Source organism: Esox lucius, chromosome 15 (assembly GCF_011004845.1).
Source record: "Esox lucius isolate fEsoLuc1 chromosome 15, fEsoLuc1.pri, whole genome shotgun sequence".
In the NCBI taxonomy this organism is placed as follows: domain Eukaryota; kingdom Metazoa; phylum Chordata; class Actinopteri; order Esociformes; family Esocidae; genus Esox; species Esox lucius.
The window spans coordinates 2620321-2642073 of NC_047583.1; the positions used below are offsets into that span (position 1 = coordinate 2620321).

The 21753-nt window shown below is 46.4% G+C and overlaps 1 protein-coding gene across 7 annotated transcripts; it reads left to right on the forward strand.

The window, feature by feature from the left end:
* Positions 1-930: 930 nt before the first annotated feature.
* Positions 931-21643, forward strand: ptafr (platelet-activating factor receptor). Of its 7 annotated transcripts, none has more exons than XM_034297374.1 (3): positions 934-943; positions 3965-4002; positions 20283-21643. In XM_034297374.1, exon 3 carries the CDS (start codon positions 20300-20302, stop codon positions 21374-21376), a length of 1077 nt encoding a protein of 358 aa, XP_034153265.1. In that variant the 5' UTR covers positions 934-943; positions 3965-4002; positions 20283-20299; the 3' UTR covers positions 21377-21643. The 7 variants fall into 7 exon arrangements, with proteins under 7 accessions (XP_034153263.1, XP_034153265.1, XP_034153267.1 ...); XM_034297373.1 differs by lacking the exon at positions 934-943 and adding an exon at positions 3778-3795 and having other exon boundaries at positions 3965-4031; XM_034297375.1 differs by lacking the exon at positions 934-943 and adding an exon at positions 3783-3795.
* Positions 21644-21753: the final 110 nt, after the last annotated feature.

Consider the following 21753-nt stretch of genomic DNA (forward strand, 5'->3'; position numbering starts at 1 on the left):
GGATCAGAAGATAAAGAAATACATTATTTAAGGGCCTCAACCAGTCTCTGCCTAGGGCCCCCAAATCTCTACAACCGCCTTGATATCTGTAGGATACATGTAGGAGTCAGGAGCTGGAGTGAGTGGCTTGCTTGTATTCATACACATGTTACTATTCCACCATATGGCAAGCATTAACCGCCATGTCAGACCTGCATGAAGCCGAAGTTCTAATTTTTGACTGAATTTTTAAGGCTGCCGGCAGTGCAGGACAGTCGCTTTTAGCAAGAAATACAGAAGATTTACTTTCTTTCAAAAGTCGATTATTAAAAAAAAAAAAAAAAAATATATATATATATATATATATATATATATATATTGTTGGCCACAAAATCCCAGATGATAAGCTCGTTCTATATCATGAAATTGTTTAACTATTCTATCCACAACTGAAACCGCCATTCCTGCTACACTGAAATGCGTTGCTGAGCCAATATGATCTGCTACGAAGATCAGTGAAATGTAGGCTAAACTGTTCATATCGGAGTGAAGAGCAGACCTCTTCACTGCTCTTCACTTCAATGAGAATCGAGAGAGTGCACGTTCACGCGAAGTAGGGGAGATTTTCGCCACAACACCGGCTCTGAGAAAGTTTGTACTGCACACATGCACTCGTGCACGCACATAGCCTACGCTACTCATTCAAAATGTGTTTGTAATTACAATGCAATTAGTGTTCTTGATATATTAAATATTACAACAATAGCCTAATGTATTTCATAATTAACCTAATTGTCATACCAATTGTCTAGCCGTGTCAAAAAGAAACCGTAAGTATGTAGTGGTCGTAAACACTTCAAACTTGGGACGTAATGGGGCGTGGCGTGTGGGGTGTTTTAGGTTATCTTACTGTGTGACAGTGTCAAGAAGTCAGAATTTTGCGAGGGAGGAGACGCGTTTGCAAGTAAGCCCATTTTGTATAGTATCTCTATAGGAAATATACAATATATTGTGCTTTTTTGTCTTTTTCAATAGAAAAATAAAAATATATATTGGCTACACAGGCTATTGTTGCTTTGGCACTGTTCTACTTGATATTTAAAATAGTATTATATTTTTGCATTTCTTACTAGTCATAACTGGATCCTTCCACACGACGCCAGATTCTCAGGTACCAACATATTTACACGTCCCTTTCAGGTAAAGATGTATTCTACCTCAGCTAACTACACACGTTGGTAGCAAAAGCGGACAGCACTGAGGAACAGCAAAATTTAAGATGTCCCATAGTCCAGGATTGGCAGATTATCACACTTGGTAGTGTGAAGGAACACGAAACCAATTCTGGTTGTCATTTTTAACTGAATGTGAGTGATATGATAGCTATTGAATGACTGTGGGGGTGTAGTTATTCGTTGATTTCGAGATACTCTTAATTCTGACACATTGAGTTTGGCTCCGATTGAAGAGCATGCATTCAGATGTATTTATTCGCTCTTATCAGAATGCCTTATTTTCCCATGTTTGCTTTTTGTATCTAGCAACTTCAATGTAAGATTTTGTTCGTGCAATATCTTACATTCAGTCAGAACATTTCAGCAACCAGCGAAGTGAAAAGCCAAATATGGACAATCAGGGATATTAACATCAACAAATGCGGACACAGTCATTATGTTTCTTGGCCAAAAATAGATATAGATGGAACAATGCCAGGTTTAACCACCATTGAGGTCGAGCATATATTTCAACAATGTTAGCTATACAGTAGGGTATGTTTCAAATTAAACTGTAAACAGTGAGATTAAATATAGCCTGTTTATCCTCAGTTCTGATCAGTTTAAATTATATTTTCAGTCGTTCTGTAGTCTGATTCATGGCTGTGATAATTTAAAAGTAAAAAAAAAACATGATCAATTACAGATTTCCATTTCAAAAATACTTCTCCAATGTTTTCGAATTCAAATATTCGCATCTGACTGGCAAGTGTGTAAGGACACATTTGAACTGGAGGCAGAAAAGAACGCTTGACCACCGCTTGACGACGTGTTAGAATGATGATTTATTTAATGCCTATTAAGCAGCCTATTCCACGTAGCCTATAATGGTGTTGCACTAACCAAAATCATGTTTTTCGCACAGAACATTCAGCAACCACGCAATTAGATCTGTATCAGTCCGCTCTAATAAAGATGGGTCCCATCCAGAGCACATGAGCGGAGTGGAGCGGTGAGAATCTCAGCTCATCGCTCACGGAACTGTTCACCCCTCCGCTCCCCCGCTCAAAGCCACATCAGGCCACTCCGCTCATTATCGCTCAGCGCTCAACGCATTTGCTTCGCGCTCCACTCAAATCGCCCCCCGCTCGCACCAAAAAAGGAAAAAAATGTACATGTAGATTTCACTTTTAGCTCAGACCACAACCTTTAAAAAAATGCTACTTCCAGCTCTCCTTTTCTCTCCTTTGTTATTATTGGGCCTTTGCGCACAGTGAAGAAACTTTTGATTTCCTCAACCGTTTTCATTTGTTTCTGCTGCTCCTCCTCTCGCTCTATTAAATACAAATTCACGGACGACACAAATTAAATAAAACGAACCGTTAGGCCTACTTGAATGACTAAACGAATTTGTTTGAATATTACACTATATTTAATTTAAACTTTGTTAGAAGTTAAGTATTACATTTGCTAACCTTTTGCTGTCTTCCCAGCGTGTTCACGAAGCACACTTTCGTGTTTTCGAGAGATTTTAACTATTTAAAATCATTGCTGATATCTAATTCACTTTTGACTAGTCAAAACTGAATTACAGACATATTTAACGGTAGTTTTGACTAGTCAAAGTGAAGTTACAGATATCTTGAATCAAAATTCTAACTTGTCACAATGTAATTACGACTAGTCAAAATTACGGTGTTGATATCTGTTATGTTAATTCCGGATAGTCAAGTATAGCGAATAAATGTTAAAACGGCTTGCCATACTCAAAACAGTCGGCATTGCTATTTTCACAGTAGCAGGGACCCGATAAACATTTCAGAACTCAACCAACCATCAATCAAATGTATTTATAAAGCCTTTTTACATCAGCAGATGTCACAAAGTGCTTTTACAACTATGGCTGAATTATTATCCTTACACTTTAGAAAACACTAGGGGAATAAGAAATGGCAGATATGACCTATTTGACCAAATATTTGTTTATATTAATACACTTGAAACAAATAAACAAAACGAAAACCTCAGACAGTGCCTTCCCACGCGATCAACCTGCCTTGAAAAATCTAATGAAACGCAGCATAACGTGGTCATCGATTGCTGCCTTGATGTACATATTTAAAACAAAAAAAAGCTTTCTGCTACGAAGATCAGTGAAATGTAGACTAAACTGTTCATATCGGAGTGAAGAGCAGACCTCTTCACTGCTCTTCACTTCAATGAGAATCGAGAGAGTGCACGTTCACGCGAAGTAGGGGAGATTTTCGCCACAACACCGGCTCTGAGAAAGTTTGTACTGCACACATGCACTCGTGCACGCACATAGCCTACGCTACTCATTCAAAATGTGTTTGTAATTACAATGCAATTAGTGTTCTTGATATATTAAATATTACAACAATAGCCTAATGTATTTCATAATTAACCTAATTGTCATACCAATTGTCTAGCCGTGTCAAAAAGAAACCGTAAGTATGTAGTGGTCGTAAACACTTCAAACTTGGGACGTAATGGGGCGTGGCGTGTGGGGTGTTTTAGGTTATCTTACTGTGTGACAGTGTCAAGAAGTCAGAATTTTGCGAGGGAGGAGACGCGTTTGCAAGTAAGCCCATTTTGTATAGTATCTCTATAGGAAATATACAATATATTGTGCTTTTTTGTCTTTTTCAATAGAAAAATAAAAATATATATTGGCTACACAGGCTATTGTTGCTTTGGCACTGTTCTACTTGATATTTAAAATAGTATTATATTTTTGCATTTCTTACTAGTCATAACTGGATCCTTCCACACGACGCCAGATTCTCAGGTACCAACATATTTACACGTCCCTTTCAGGTAAAGATGTATTCTACCTCAGCTAACTACACACGTTGGTAGCAAAAGCGGACAGCACTGAGGAACAGCAAAATTTAAGATGTCCCATAGTCCAGGATTGGCAGATTATCACACTTGGTAGTGTGAAGGAACACGAAACCAATTCTGGTTGTCATTTTTAACTGAATGTGAGTGATATGATAGCTATTGAATGACTGTGGGGGTGTAGTTATTCGTTGATTTCGAGATACTCTTAATTCTGACACATTGAGTTTGGCTCCGATTGAAGAGCATGCATTCAGATGTATTTATTCGCTCTTATCAGAATGCCTTATTTTCCCATGTTTGCTTTTTGTATCTAGCAACTTCAATGTAAGATTTTGTTCGTGCAATATCTTACATTCAGTCAGAAAATTTCAGCAACCAGCGAAGTGAAAAGCCAAATATGGACAATCGGGGATATTAACATCAACAAATGCGGACACAGTCATTATGTTTCTTGGCCAAAAATAGATATAGATGGAACAATGCCAGGTTTAACCACCATTGAGGTCGAACATATATTTCAACAATGTTAGTTATACAGTAGGGTATGTTTCAAATTAAACTGTAAACAGTGAGATTAAATATAGCCTGTTTATCCTCAGTTCTGATCAGTTTAAATTATATTTTCAGTCGTTCTGTAGTCTGATTCATGGCTGTGATAATTTAAAAGTAAAAAAAAAACATGACCAATTTCGGATTTCCATTTCAAAAATACTTCTCCAATGTTTTCGAATTCAAATATTCGCATCTGACTGGCAATTGTGTAACGACACATTTGAACTGGAACGCTTGACCACCGCTTGACGACGTGTTAGAATGATGATTTCTTTAATGCCTATTAAGCAGCCTATTCCACGTAGCCTATAATGGTGTTGCACTAACCAAAATCATGTTTTTCGCACAGAACATTCAGCAACCACGCAATTAGATCTTTATCAGTCCGCTGTAATAAAGATGGGTCCCATCCAGAGCACATGAGCGGAGTGGAGCGGTGAGAATCTCAGCTCATCGCTCACGGAACTGTTCACCCCTCCGCTCCCCCGCTCAAAGCCACATCAGGCCACTCCGCTCATTATCGCTCAGCGCTCAACGCATTTGCTTCGCGCTCCACTCAAATCGCCCCCCGCTCGCACCAAAAAAGGAAAAAAATGTACATGTAGATTTCACTTTTAGCTCAGACCACAACCTTTAAAAAAATGCTACTTCCAGCTCTCTTTTTCTCTCCTTTGTTATTGTTGGGCCTTTGCGCACAGTGAAGAAACTTTTGAATTCCTCAATCGTTTTTTTTTTTGTTTCTGCTGCTCCTCCTCTCGTTCTATTAAATACAAATTCACGGACGACACAAATTAAATAAAACGAACCGTTAGGCCTACTTGAATAACTAAACGAATTTGTTTGAATATTACACTATATTTAAACTTTGTTACAAGTTAAGTATTCAATTAGCTAACCTTTTGCTGTCTTCCCAGCGTGTTCACAAAGCACACTTTCGTGTTTTCGAGAGATGTCTTTTCAGATTCCAAAATGAATCTTCACTTACAAAAATGATGTCTCCACATTCGTTTTCTTGTACCACATTATCATTGTTAGTTCGTTTTATTTTAATACTACACCTTTATGACTTTTCTTTTTTAAAGTACTTTTTGAACTCCATTATGTCTACTGTCTACAGCTAAGTTCATTTCTGTCCAGTCAACACCTTGACAGTTTTCTCCAACCTTGTGTTTACCTGCTCCAACTGTTCCATGAACTCTTAAATGTGCACAACACATTTAAACAGGGATCTACACTGATGTTTAGTTTTACAGTGAGGTATTAAGTATAATTACACATTTATTAATCCACCCCTTCCCACATATAATAATGGCACTGCTGTTAGAGTCTAACAGTTAGACCATCAGTCCAGACATATTCTCCTAGCAAAGTACATGACATATCCTGTAATATACAAGAGCCCCATATGTAGCAAAAAAGGTGTATGTAGCAAAAAATTATATACATTTACAAACAAGAACATTTAGATAATTCAAAAAAGAACAGCACAGAAATCAGAACTGTGTGGGACTTCATAACCATCAGGAAGGATAAAGTAGCAAATCTCATCTTTAACTCCAATGAAATTGTAGGTCTTGAATGGCAATAGCCATGATAAACAGTTGTTTTTTCCACTAGTTGAGTTCTATCCTTTTTCAATCATTGACATTTTTGTTCCAGCTATCAAATTATCAAATTTAGAAATATTATCAAACTGGCCATTTTACAAATAATGAAAACATAGGAACACAAACCAATAGGAATGCTTTACTCTTCATTTGGTTATTTTGTTCTCAGTTGGTGAATAATTGTGAAATCATGCAGATAAGAAAACATGAACTATGAATTGAAATAAACAATATTATCCAATGCGATGGCGGGGGAGGAAGCTGGACAGACTCGGCAGGCCCAAGCGTACTGTAAGGGTCTGCTGGGAACGTCTGGCCGAGTCTCCTGTCAGAGAGATCTTTAACTCCCACCTCTGGCAGAGCTTCGACTGGATCCTGAGGGAGGTTGGAGATATTGAGTCCGAGTGGACCATGTCCTCCACCGCCATTGTCGAAGCGGCCGCTCGGAGCTGTGGCCGTAAGGTCTCCGGTGCCTGTCGAGGCGGCAATCCCCGAACCCGGTGGTGGACACCGGAAGTAAGGGATGCCGTCAAGCTGAAGGAGTCCTATCAGGCCTGGTTGGCTTGATAGGACTCAGAGGATGAGGGCTCAGAGGTGGACTCGTCCATCACCCGGGCTGACGTCACTGAGGTGGTCAAGAAACTCCTTGGTGGCACCGCACCGGGGGTGGATGAGATCCGCCCTGAGTACCTCAAGTCTCTGGATGTTGTGGGGCTGTCTTGGTTGACACGCCTGTGCAACATCGCATGGCGGTCGGGGACAGTGCCTTTGGGATGGCAGACCTGGGTGGTGGTCCCTCTTTTTAAGAAGGGGGACCGGAGGGTGTGTTCCAACTATAGGGGGATCACACTTCTCAGCCTCCCCAGGAAAGTCTATGCCAGGGTTCTGGAGAGTTTGGAGACCACACAAAAGTCTATGCCAGGGTTTCGTCTCTGCTCTTTGCGGATGATGTTGTCGTGTTGGCCCCTTCAAACCAGGACCTTCAGCATGCACTGGGACGGTTTGCAGCCGAGTGTGAAGCGGTGGGGATGAGAATCAGTACCTCCAAATCCGAGGCCATGGTCCTCAGTCGGAAAAGGGTGGCTTGCCCACTTCAGGTTGGTAGAGAGGGCCTGCCTCAAGTGGAGGAGTTTAAGTATCTAGGGGTCTTGTTCACGAGTGAGGGAAGGATGGAACAGGAGATTGACAGACGGATCGGTGCAGCTTCTACAGTAATGCGGTCGATGTATCGGTCTGTCGTGGTGAAGAAATTTACCGCATTTACCGGTCAATCTACGTTCCTACTCTCACCTATGGTCATGAGCTTTGGGTCATGACCGAAAGGACAAGATCCCGGATACAGGCGGCCAAAATGAGCTTTCTCCGCAGGGTGGCTGGGTGATCCCTTAGAGATAGGGTGAGAAGCTCGGTCACCCGGGAGGAGCTCAGAGTAGAGCCGCTGCTCCTCCACATCGAGAGGGGTCAGCTGAGGTGGCTTGGGCATCTGTTTCGGATGCCTCCGGAGCCTTCCTGGGAAGGTGTTCCGGTCCCGTCCCACCGGGAGGAGACCCCGGGGAAGACCTAGGACACGCTGGAGGGACTATGTCTCCCGGCTGGCCTGGGGCCTGGGAACGCCTCGGTGTCCCCCCGGAAGAGTTGGAGGAAGTGTCTGGGGAGAGGGAAGTCTTGGCATCTCTGCCCCGGATGAAGCGGAAGAAGATGTATGTATGTATGTAATATTATCCAACGACAAAATACAATCACACAAGCAAAGACAGGCGCTTTACTCTTCCTTGTTGTAAGAGTCTGAGTGGTCTTCAGTTCTATCTGCACCTTCCTCTGCCGTTGGACCCGTTGCTGCACCTGGACATGGACAATGAAAACTAGTTTAAAACCAGTATAAAACAGAGTGTTAGCCATTCGATTCAATTCGTTCATAATTTATTCATATCACTTTTACAATTTTGTCAAATGTCTTGTTGAATTATTACTTGTGGAACTCATAGTAAAATGATTTACATGAAGTACTTGTCCGGTGACTCAATGTTCATCTATGTTGGACAAACACTCAACTCCCTTCTCAGAGATCATCATTCCAAGGTCATGTACTGAGGTGTTTATCTTTCTTATTCCCCAGTGGCCAACAAACAACAACTTAAGCAAACATTTACTAGCATAGCAGCAGGAAGTAGGGGTGGGGCTGGGGGAAAAACTTGCCAGCCAAGCTAGCTAGTAGTTGACTTACTTTACTGTACTGTAGCTTGAGCTAACGTTTTTTGGCTTGCTAGACATAATGTAATTCGATTGGAACTACTAAAGGGATTTTAGCTATATGACAGATAGTTATCTGTCTGCTTTGTAAATAAGTTAAATAAGCATACCTGAGATTGCTTGTCCAGAAATGATGACGGTGCTCCAGAAACGATGTCGGCTTGTCGAACTAAGCTGATGTTTGTTAACGTAGTCGTACAGTACCATTGGCTAGCTGCAGTAGCTAGTTAGCCAGGTATACCTTAAAAGAAAACTTGCGCTACCTGCAGTAGTTAGCTAGGTGTACTATAATTTAGGCTACACGACTAAATTACAAAAAAACTAAATTGGAAAATGTATCATGAATGATTTCAATATTTCTAAATAGCAATAACTTGTATTGTTGGCTAACCACAGTAGCAGAAGAGTACTGGTGAAAACTCACAGACACCACTAAATGAGAAAATAAATCAGAATGATCTTAAACTGGAGTAAAATAAAAGTCTGCTTAGACACTATAAAGGTCGAACGACTATTTAGGAGTACAAACTATAATGAACAAGAAATGGCGGGACGCTCAAGCTGTTTGTGCTCGCATTCCGTCTGTGTTGTGGGAGATTATATAGAATTATTTGAAGTGCGCTGAATTGCGGGGATTAGGGAATTCTAAAGCTCTTCAGGTGAACCTTGAAATATTTGATGTGGTGGCAAGTAATGACATTGTAAGCAAAGTACGTTGTAGCAACGGAAATAGTAGTTAATATTTCCTGGTTGTAGTTACGTAAGATTGTTACCAAACGGGTACGAAAGTGGTTACATTGTCTGTACATCGTGTAATTACGTTTCTGCTATATCCTGAGTAGGTAAGAAAGATGACCAATTATGTGGTCATTAATTTCCTTCCGATAACGGTAGGATCATTACCAAACAGGTACTTAAGTAGTTACCTTGTCCGTATATCCTGTAATGTGACATGCTGAGGAGGTAAGGAAGATTACCAAATATGTGGTCATGCATTTAACTTCGGATAACGTTGCCACAGCGCTGTGAGAAGGTAATGTCATGATATTACCAATCCATAACGTCACGGTTGGTCGTGGTTACGTAATGTGTGGCACTTACATGGGGTTTGCCTGCTATTTAACAGAAAGTCCATATTCATTTTAACAGATAATGTGCAACCATTTTCGTAAAAAGTGTTGTTTTCACCATTTTAAGCAGAATTTCTGTATAAAAACATTAAAACTACTGGCAGTTTCATTACATTGGGCTTCCCTGTTATTTTACAGAAAGTCCATATTTATGTTAATGTACAGTCCCCTTAAGTTTAAGTGCTCAGTCATGAAAAGAGAAGTGTTTTTACTTGGATTTAAAAATGGGTACATTTGGGTCATGTCTAAGATCTTCTGGTAGTTTATTCCAGTTGTGTGCAGCATAACTGCTAAATGCCGCTTGACCATGTTTAGTTTGGACTCTGGGCTCTATTAGCTGACCTGAGCTCATGGATCTAAGAGCCCTGCTCTGTATATTCTTCAAACATATCAGAAATGTATTCGGGGCCTAAACCATTAATTTGTTTATACACTAAAAGCACCACTTTAAAATCTATTCTGTAAGTGACTGGAAGCCAGTGAAAAGATTTAAGAACCAGAGTGATGTGCTCGGGAACTCCAGTTAAGAGGCCATTACATTAATCAACCCTACTAGAGTTAAAAGCATGGATGAGCTTCTCTAGGTATTTTTGGGACACCAAGCCCTTGATTCTGGCTATATCTTTAAGATGATATGACAGTTGAACCTGAGATCTGAGTCTATCCAGCTCTGAGTGAATCCAGCTCTTTACTGATACTAGTTCTTTTTATTTTCGTTGCCAAACACAATAATCTCTGTTTTATCTTTTTTTAATTGTAGACAGTTTTGGTTCATCCAGGTATTTTTGTGCTCTATACAATGACACAGATTCAATTGAGCTGTTGTCATACGGTTCGAAAGCTCATTCATAGTTGAGTATAGCTGTGGTAGTTAATGTTGTTGTTCTGTAGAATTTGGCCCAGAGGTAGCATATAGAGATTGAACAGAAGCGGTCCGAGAACTGATCCCTGGGGAACTCTGCATGTCATAGCCACTCTATCAGATTCATGATTACCAATGGTGACAAAGTAACTTCGGCCATCTGGATAAGATCTGAACCAATCAAGGACTGTCCCAGAGGGTCCTACCCAATTTTCCAGCCTATCTATAAGTGTTCTATGGTCTACAGTGTCAAATGCTGCACTGAGATCTAATAGAACCAGAACTGTTATTTTATCAGAATCAGTATTCAGCCTTATATCATTTGAAACATTTATCAGGGCCGTTTCAGTACTGTGGTGAGGTCGGAAGCCTGACTGAAATTTGTCTAAGAGACCGCTTGAGTTCACAAAATTGCTGAGTTGATTGAAGACAAGCTTCTCCATGATCTTGGCTATAAAAGGGAGATGTGATACAGGTCTGTAGTGGTTCAGTATAGATACATCCAGTTCTCTTTTCTAATAGCTGTTTTTAGAGACGCTGAGATATGTAATATCTGTAAGCTGCGGTTGGTAGCACCATCTGCTCTGCTCGTAAAGTTATTTAGTCAAGAAAATAGCTAAACATCATGATTAACCCGACATTCTTACTCATCTGACATCGCAATAACATGGCTTAACCAGAATTAGTATCTTAACAAAATCTTCTTGCCAAGAATGAACAGGTATATTGCAATTGAAAGCTTTATGCACTCTTTTTCCATGGTGACGTCTGAACATTTGAACATTGAAAGATTCATAAGAAAACCTACCTCAATCATGGTAACCGTATGGAAAATGCACATAATTGATGTGTCTGTAGGACCTGCAATTCTTCACATTAGTGGAAACGGACACATTGAAACTCACACAGGCGACAAGTCAACATAATTACGACAGAAAAAATTAAAGCCATAAATACCTCTACAAAAGCATGTGTCATGGCCATGACTGACACCAACATCCTGTGCTTTGTTGACCGAGTAGCTACTAAACAAGAAGCATTGTTAAATAGCTTGTTAGAAGTGCAAAAATATGTATTCACAAGCTAACCATGTAACCTTGCCACAATGGCTAGCTACAAATGCAACATTACAAAAATGAATATTTAGCTAGCTAACCTCAAGCAGCTAACTACTAGACAGCTGGCCAAAAATATTCAATAGCTAGTCAACAACTTCAATAGCTGTCTGTTCAGCCACAATAACACATACCAGACACTTCCTGGTCATGCAAACCAGACCACTGCCTTCGTTAAACAACGAACTGAAAAGTACAAATATATCCGTTACCTAATGTAACGTTTGGATATATAGCTGCAATGAAGCCCATGCCACATGGCAACATTGTGTGTAACTAGTTAGCTGCTGTACTGGTATATATGACACTTGCTGCTTGCCATGGCCGTTTTAGTTAAATATTTAAGCAAGTAGAATAAGGAACGTAAATATTAAACTTAAATAGATACACAGTATTGTCCTATGATGTTCAGGCTGAAATGTGGTTAGAATGGGGTTCAGGTGGGGGCCACCGAACATTAGATTTCCTGAAAGTTTGCCACAACCAAATAATTGTTTTTCTATTACTCATATAAAACACAGGTGTCATTTGTTAAGTCCACTCATGTATTATAATATGCTTTTGTGAAAACACAAATGCTTAGCTAAGATTAGAAAATACATTAAATAATGACAACTTACCATGCTACAAGCAGAGTGTTAGCTGGTGGATTCATGCCAGAGTTAGGGGAGACCCAAATAGCATTCTCATTTGGAGTGAGACTGGGGTGCGGGATGCAAGGAGAGAGATTCCCATTTCCTCACATCCATTGTACTAACAGATGTGCAGCCTACTAACATGTTTTAGGCTGTTGTTGTTAAACTAGTGCAGAGTAAACACAATTCGGGACATGAATGCCTGTACTCTCCAGTGATATATTGGAAAAAATCCCAAATTCACTCATGTCACCCCTCCCCTCCGCAAGCCTCATAGGCTTCTGGGCAGAAGCATGCATCCACTACCAGACCAAGTTACTTGCCTCTGGTGCAGCACAGAGAATTGCACCACCCTACCTGCAGGCTATGCTTAACCCCTAGAACCCCACGTGTGCACTCCGATCTGCCACTTCATGTCTTTTGGCCATCCAAACCTCATGGGTGTGCACTCCCGCTCTGCCAAGACAAGAATCGTCTCTGTCTTGGGACGTCATTGGTGGAACCACATTCCCCTTGAAGCCAGGACAGCAGAGACCCTGCCAATCTTTCAAAAGAGGCTAAAAATCAATCTCTTTGATGAGTATCTTAATTAACTTGTGTCCCCCCCACCCCCATCACCTAAAAAAAGCACTTAACTTTGATTTCTCCGGAACTGACTTCGATGAAGGCAAGTGTACTTATTAAGACTGTCACATTTTGTTTTTCCACGACACTAAGAGGAATGCACTTATTGTAAGTCGCTCTGGTCTAAGAGCGTCCACTAAATGACAAAAATGTAAATGTACAAAAAATGCCAATAAAGTAAAAAGTAAGTGTGTGTGATTCTCACAGCTCTCGCTAAAGTCAGCCTCTAACTGTAGAATACTCTGAGGCTCAAAAAAATAAATAATGTTCACACTGTCAGAAAAATATGGATGGCCTTAAGTATTTTAAATTCATCGCACATGTAAAGTAATAACTTTGACAGCCTTAGTCCATATTGGGCTGAAATGAAACAAGGAGAATTGGTTCAGACATAGCCCTACTGTCATTGTTTAGTCAAAATGGTTCTGTATGAATGGTTATATCCTACATAGAGACTACATAGAGACCGGGTCGTGGGGGCAGCAGTCTAAGCAGGGATGCCCAGACTTCCCTCTCCCCAGACACTTCCTCCAGCTCTTCCGGGGGGACACCGAGGCGTTCCCAGGCCAGCCGGGAGACATAGTCCCTCCAGCGTGTCCTAGGTCTTCCCCGGGGTCTCCTCCCGGTGGGACGGGACCGGAACACCTTCCCAGGAAGGCGTTCCGGAGGCATCCGAAACAGATGCCCAAGCCACCTCAGCTGACCCCTCTCGATGTGGAGGAGCAGCGGCTCTACTCTGAGCTCCTCCCGGGTGACCGAGCTTCTCACCCTATCTCTAAGGGATCGCCCAGCCACCCTGCGGAGAAAGCTCATTTCGGCCGCCTGTATCCGGGATCTTGTCCTTTCGGTCATGACCCAAAGCTCATGACCATAGGTGAGAGTAGGAACGTAGATTGACCGGTAAATCCACGACAGACCGATACATCGACCGCATTACTGCAGAAGCTGCACCGATCCGTCTGTCAATCTCCCGTTCCATCCTTCCCTCACTCGTGAACAGGACCCCTAGATACTTAAACTCCTCCACTTGAGGCAGGCACTCTCCACCAACCTGAAGTGGGCAAGCCACCCTTTTCCGACTGAGGACCATGGCCTCGGATTTGGAGGTACTGATTCTCGTCCCCACTGCTTCACACTCGGCTGCAAACCGTCCCAGCGCATGCTGAAGGTCCTGGCTTGAAGGGGCCAACACGACAACATCATCCGCAAAGAGCAGAGACGAAATCGTGTGGTCCCCAAACCTGACACCCTCCGGCCCCTGGCTGCGCCTAGAAATTCTGTCCATAAAAATTACGAACAGAACCGGTGACAACATTAACATAATTTGTGAATACATTTTCACACCTAGCAGAGATTTTTCTCACTGCATTGTACAGCACAACACCTGAGCTAAGTGCTTTGGCCAGACCCCTGACCTGGAAGGCATTCAATGTTTTTAGTTGCTTCTCAACAACGTTTTTTCTGATTCTCTTTATGGACATAGAAAGACACAGTGAAAAAACGCATATAGGCAAGCAATAAAAACATCTGACACTGGTATTAAACTTTCAGGAAATCTAATGTTCGGTGGCCTCCACTGTCACGGCGGAGGTTGAGGAAGCAAGGAGGAACCGGAGAAGGCGCGGCGGATGAAGGTTTTTATATAGAACTGGAACAAAATATACAGCACGAGCGTCTTACATAGACGCATACATAAACACAGTGGCAGAGCACAATCACACACAAAGACAGGGGGAGCAGAGGGAACATATATACCGGGGGAAACAGTGATGATGAACAGGTGCACTAAACGAGACACAGGTGAAATGCATGATGAGACGGTGGTGTCAGAAAGCCGGTGACGTCGACCGCCGGGGCCCGCCCGCTGCAGGGGGAGGTGAACCAGCAGAGGTCGTAGTCGTCACAGTACCCCCCCCCTGACGCGCGGCCCCAGCCGCGCGACGGCACCGGCCTCGGGGCCGACCCGGGGGGCGCGGAGCAGGGCGATCCGGCCGACGCTGGTGGAATTCGCGGACAAGGACGGGAGCCAGGACGTCCTTCACCGGAACCCAGCTCCGCTCCTCCGGGCCGTACCCCTCCCACTCCACGAGGTATTGGAGGCCCCCCGCCCGGCGCCTCGAGTCGATGATGGAGCGGACCGAGTACGCCGGGGCCCCCTCGATGTCCAGAGGGGGAGGGGGAACCTCCCGCACCTCACACCCCTGGAGGGGACCATCCACCACCGGCCTGAGGAGAGACACATGAAACGAGGGGTTAATACGGTAGTCGGGGGGAAGGCGTAACCGATATGTTACCTCGTTGACTCTCCTCAGGACTTTAAAAGGCCCCACAAACCGCGGGGCCAGCTTCCGGCAGGGCAGGCGGAGGGGCAGGTCCCTGGACGAGAGCCAGACCCGGTCGCCCGGCCGATACACCGGGGCCTCCCCGCGGTGGCGGTCTGCATTGGTCTTTTGACGGCGGACAGCGAGCCGGAGGCGGGATTGTACTGCCTCCCATGTGCCCGCTGCCCGCCGGAACCAGTCGTCCACCGCAGGGGTACCGGTCTGGCTCGGCGTCCACGGCGCCAGGACCGGCTGGTAGCCCAGGACGCACTGGAACGGTGTCACGCCCGTGGAGGAGTGGTGCAGAGAATTCAGTGCGTATTCTGCCCACGGCAGAAACTCTGCCCACTCCCCCGGCCGGTCCTGGCAGTAGGACCGGAGGAACCTACCCACTTCTTGGTTTACCCGTTCCACCTGCCCGTTGGACTGGGGATGGTAGCCCGAGGTCAGGCTGACCGAGATCCCCAGGTGCTGCATAAAGGCTTTCCACACCCTAGACGTGAATTGGGGACCCCGGTCAGACACGATGTCCTCGGGCACCCCATAGTGCCGGAAGACGTGTGTAAACAGGGCCTCCGCGGTCTGTAGGGCAGTAGGAAGGCCGGGCAGAGGCAAGAGGCGGCAGGACTTCGAGAACCGATCCACAACGACCAGGATGGTGGTATGGCCCTGGGAAGGGGGGAGATCAGTCAAAAAATCAACAGAAAGGTGGGACCATGGTCGTTGTGGAATGGGCAAGGGGTGCAACTTGCCCACAGGTAGGTGCCGGGGTGCCTTACTCTGGGCGCACACCGAGCAGGAAGAGACGTATACCCTCACGTCCTTGGCTAAAGTGGGCCACCAGTACTTACCGGCCAGGGCGCGCACTGTTGGCCCGATGCCAGGATGACCGGAGGAGGGAGATGTATGCGCCCAGTAGATGAGGCGGTCGCGGACAGACGCCGGCACATACGTACGGCCCTCAGGGCATGTGGGCGGAGAGGGCTCGTCGCGCTGCGCTCGGGCGATGTCCGCGTCCAGTTCCCATACCACCGGTGCCACGATGCATGACTCCGGGAGCACGGGAGCATCATCCACCGGCCTCCCCTCCGTGTCATGCTGGCGGGACAGCGCGTCAGCCCCGACGTTCTTACTCCCCGGCCTGTAGGTGAGAGTAAACACAAACCGGGTGAAGAACATAGCCCACCTTGCCTGGCGAGGGGTCAGCCTCCTCGCTGCCCGCATGTACTCCAGGTTCCGGTGGTCAGTCCAGACGAGGAAAGGGTGTTTAGCCCCCTCTAACCAGTGCCTCCACGCCGACAGAGCTCGAACCACGGCCAGCAGCTCACGATCACCTATGTCGTAGTTCCGCTCCGCCGCACTGAGCTTCTGGGAGAAGAAGGCACAGGGACGGAGCGTGTTACGACACCCCGTCCGTTGGGAGAGGATGGCACCGAGCCCACAATCGGACGCGTCCACCTCCACAATGAACTGGAGCGACGGGTCGGGATGGGCCAGGACCGGAGCGGTGGTGAAACGGTGTTTCAGTTCCACAAACGCCCGCTCCGCGTCCACGGTCCACCGCAACCGGGTCGCCCCCCCCTTCAGAAGGGAGGTGATCGGAGCCGCGACCTGGCTAAAGCCCCGGATAAACCTCCTGTAATAGTTAGAGAAGCCTAAGAAACGTTGCACGTCCTTAACCGTGGTTGGGGTCGGCCAATTACGCACGGCATCAATGTGAGGCTCCTCCATAGCCACACCTGCGCTGGAAAAGTGATATCCCAGGAAGGACACAGACGACTGGAAAAACAGACACTTCTCGGCTTTCACGTACAGGTCATGCTCCAGCAGTCGAGCCAGCACTCTGCGCACTAACGAGACATGTTTAGCGCGGGTGGCAGTGAATATCAGGATGTCATCAATATACACTACCACTCCTTCGCACAACAAGTCCCGGAATACGTCGTTTACGAAGGACTGGAAGACGGAAGGAGCATTCATCAACCCGTACGGCATCACTAAATACTCGTAATGGCCAGACGTGGTACTAAAAGCAGTTTTCCACTCGTCTCCTTCCCGGATACGCACCAGGTTATAGGCACTCCTGAGGTCTAATTTAGTGAAAAAGCGGGCCCCGTGCATCCTCTCCACCTCCGCAGAGATCAAAGGGAGAGGGTAGCGGAACGGAATGGTGATCTTGTTCAGCGCCCGGTAATCGATGCACGGGCGCAAACCACCGTCCTTCTTTTTCACAAAAAAGAAACTCGAGGAGACCTGTGACTTGGAGGGCCTAATGTATCCCTGTTCCAACGCTTCCGCAACGTAGGCGTTCATAGTCTCCGTTTCGGTGCGGGACAGTGGATACACGTGACCCTTCGGGAGTGCGGCTCCATCAATGAGGTCTATCGCACAATCCCCCAGCCGGTGTGGTGGCAACACAGCAGCCTTGGCCTTGGAGAAAACCGTAGCCAAGTCCCTGTATTCGGGGGGAATGGGCACGGCAGGCGCACTGTCTGGACTCTCCACCGAGGTCGAGCCAACGGAAACACCCAAACACCTACCCTGACACTTCCGCGACCACCCCGACAGACGTCGACTAGACCAAGAGATGACAGGGTCATGTAGGGACAACCAGGGGAAACCTAAAACGACGGGGAACGTGGGTGAGTCGATCACGTGAAATGAAATGGTTTCACTGTGTCGGTTGTCGGTGACCAGGAGGAGGGGAACAGTGCAACTAGTGACCAGCCCTGACCCTAGCGGCCGGCTGTCTAGAGCTCTCACGGGCAGGGGGGTGTCGAGGGCCTGGAGGGGTATGTGTGACCGTAGGGCAAAGGACCTATCCATGAAATTCCCGGCTGCGCCTGAGTCTACCAGCGCCTTACACCGGGCAAGCAGCGAAAATCCGGGGAACCTAACAGGGACAGTGCACATAGAGAGGGAAGAGGTTAGTGGCGAATGTGCATGTGCTACCTGGGGTGATGCGGAAGTGCCCTGCCTGTCGCCTCTTGATTCAGGGAGGGAGGTGCGGTGTGGTGCAGTAAGACGGCCTCGTTGCCTCCTGGAGGCACTCCGCACCTGTCCTCCCCGACGTCTGCCCGGCAGTGCAGCCGCTCCCAATTCCATGGGGACGGCGGTGTCGGGTTGGTATGGTTGGTAGGGTGGAACGGACGGGCCTCTTCCGGGACGTCCTCGGGCAGCCAGCAGGTTGTCGAGACGGATGGACATGTCAACCAGCTGATCGAGGGAGAGGGACACGTCTCGACAAGCCAGCTCCCTCCGGACGTCCTCGCGAAGGCTACAGCGGTAGTGGTCGATCAGAGCCCGTTCGTTCCACCCCGATCCCGCTGCCAGGGTCCGGAACTCCAGTGCGAACTCCTGCGCCGACCTCGTCCCCTGCCGAAGGTGGAACAGCCGTTCACCCGCCTCTCTTCCTTCGTGCGGGTGGTCAAACACGGCTCGGAAGCGGCGGGTGAACTCGGCGTAGCTGCCCTGGGTGGGCTGCTCGGTGTTCCAGACGGCGGTGGCCCACTCCAGGGCTTTTCCGGAAAGGCAGGAGACGAGCGAGGTGATCTTCTGTGCCTCGGTCGGCGCAGGGTGCATCGCCTGGAGCGCGATGTCCAGTTGCAATAGGAATCCCTGGCAGCGGTCCGCCGCCCCGTTGTAATCCCTAGGCAAAGGGAGATGCAACGGCCCCATGGCTGGTGGCGAGGCTGGGGCCGGCGGAGAGACGGCCGGTGTTGCGGGGTGCTGCTGGCTCAGCTCTAGGCGCTGCACCGCTTTCAGAACATTGTCCATCGCGGCGCCTAGGCTGGCCAGCATTGTTGAATGCACCTTGACCGCCTCCGCAACACCGACCTCGCCTGTAGCTCCTTCGGGCTCCATATCCTTGCTGCTTTTCTTGATAGGTGTGTGATTCTGTCACGGCGGAGGTTGAGGAAGCAAGGAGGAACCGGAGAAGGCGCGGCGGATGAAGGTTTTTATATAGAACTGGAACAAAATATACAGCACGAGCGTCTTACATAGACGCATACATAAACACAGTGGCAGAGCACAATCACACACAAAGACAGGGGGAGCAGAGGGAACATATATACCGGGGGAAACAGTGATGATGAACAGGTGCACTAAACGAGACACAGGTGAAATGCATGATGAGACGGTGGTGTCAGAAAGCCGGTGACGTCGACCGCCGGGGCCCGCCCGCTGCAGGGGGAGGTGAACCAGCAGAGGTCGTAGTCGTCACATCCACCTGAACCCCATTCTATGTGTACTCACACAGCACATCATTTCCTTGCTATTAGGGCATTATGCCAGTAATTGCTATAAAACAAAATTTTTAGATCAGACTCAATCAAAAGATGCTGTCATTGGCTTCAAGAATACTGCTCCTGGTTTGCATTATGTCTGAAACACCTCTTCATTATCTAGGGGAATGATAAGTTCATGAAAATGTATGATACTGGCCAGAAGAGATAACAGATAATCATGGCGTCCCATGCTGAAGACACAGCAGAAGCACGTTGGTGCAACTACTGAAATATGGTCTTTGGTCATGAACAGAGGGAAGCTGACCCAAGAATTACAAAATACTTCCTGTTTGTGTATTGCTGTGGAATTTTATACTAGATGTGTTTCATGTTGTCTGTGGGGAATTGGAAGTTGGGAAATCGTCAAATATGATGTGATGTGTGGGTCTGGATTTTGTTTCTATAGAACAGGGATTACCAAAGGCCCTCCTTTCGCTCTCCAGACTTTTCAGATGTTATGTTTTAATCCCGAAACCCCGAAAGACTTGGTGATTAGTTCAATAGTTGAATCAGTTAACAGTTTGCATCAGGTGTGTGGGGGTTCAGACACTACAGCCACAAAAATCTAAACTATAAACATCAATTTGATTTTCAGATTATTAATTAAAGGTTAAGTTACAGTTAGGGTTTGAGGTTAACAGGGTTTTTTGAATAAACATTTTAGACTGAAACTCGCGAAGGTTGGAGTGACACTAAACATGAAATGACTGTAGGCATGCCTTAGGTATTTCAAGTGAAAAGCCCCAAGACTAATCAAAGGTGAGGACACTTGGGTAAACATTGCAATGTAAGTCTTATAATGTAATATAATTAAAATGTGCTGCTTTTCTTTTTTCCAGTGGAGCCGATCGTAAAAATGGTCCTCAAAGGGAACACGAGCAATGACAACACATCCTTCCTGGACTCTGAGTTCCGCTACACCCTCTTCCCAGTGTTCTACAGTATCGTCTTCATTCTTGGACTGACGGCCAACAGCTATGTGCTGTTTGTGCTGCATCGCCTGCGTGAAGCGCAGACCATGAATGAGATACGCATCTACATGACCAATCTGACCGTCGCCGACCTGCTCTTCGTCTGCGCCCTCCCCTTCTGGATTGACTACTTCCTTCGCCGAGGTGACTGGAAGTACAGCGACATCCTGTGCCGTGTCATCGGCACGTTCTTCTACATCAACAACTACTGCTCCATCCTCTTCCTCACTGCCATTAGTGTAAACCGCTACTGGGCTGTCACATGCCCACTGGATGCCGCCTCGTCCAACTGTTGGCGTCGGGGGGCTCTTATCTCAACGATTATCTGGGTGCTCACCCTGTCCTTTTCCATGGAGTACCTGGTGAAGCCGGGCGTGAACAAGGACCAGGCCAACGTAAGCCGTTGCTTCGAAGGTTACCACGAAGACAATGAAGACAGCAAGCGCTTTTTGGCCATCACGCACCTGGTTATCGTCACCAGCTTCTTCTTGGTCTTTTTCATTGTCGTAGCTTGCAACCTGCTCATTGCCCGGGCCCTGCTCATCCAATCGCCCTCACAGGCGTTAGGCTCCGTTTCTGCCAAGCCCAGAGGGGTGAAGCGCCAGGCTCTGCAGATGCTGTGCGTAGTGGTGGTGGTGTTCATTGTGTGCTTCCTGCCCCATCACCTGGTTCAGTATCCCTGGACCCTGGCGGTGCTTCAGATCCAGGAGGGCTGGGGCAGTACAGGCTGGAACGACACGACACGGTGCTGGCTGAATGACGCCCACCAGATCACTCTGATGCTGATGGGGCTCAACTGCCTCCTGGATCCAGTGGTGTACTGCTTTGCCACCAGGAGGTTCCGTCTGTACATCAAGGACCACCTGAAGAGGGTGGGAAAGGGCAGACACTACTCTGACACTATTGCCACTCACATCTCCATGACGAGCCAGGGGCTTCATAACGAGCCAGGGGCTTCATAACGAGCAGCGGTCGCTCAAGGCTTAAAGCTCCGGCGAACATTGTCTTATTGTGGAGGAGGTGGTTTAGGGCAAAAGATATTGCTGACGGTTGTTGATTCGCCACATCCTAGGGTTGTTATATTCAGCTTGACCACAAACCACACTTACCAATGCACACCCTGCTGAATTCGCTGCCTCTGTGTTAGACTTGGGTTTGTTTGGACACAAGCAAACAACCGGAAACCGGAGGCAAAACCGTATTGCTTCCTTCCAAACATTGTGAAACTTTCTGCTTAATTCCATAATGCGTTATATGTAGTGTAATGTGATTTAGTTAAAAAAAATATATTGCAGATGCACTTTTATAAAGTATTAATAATTTATTCCTAATGGCTGTT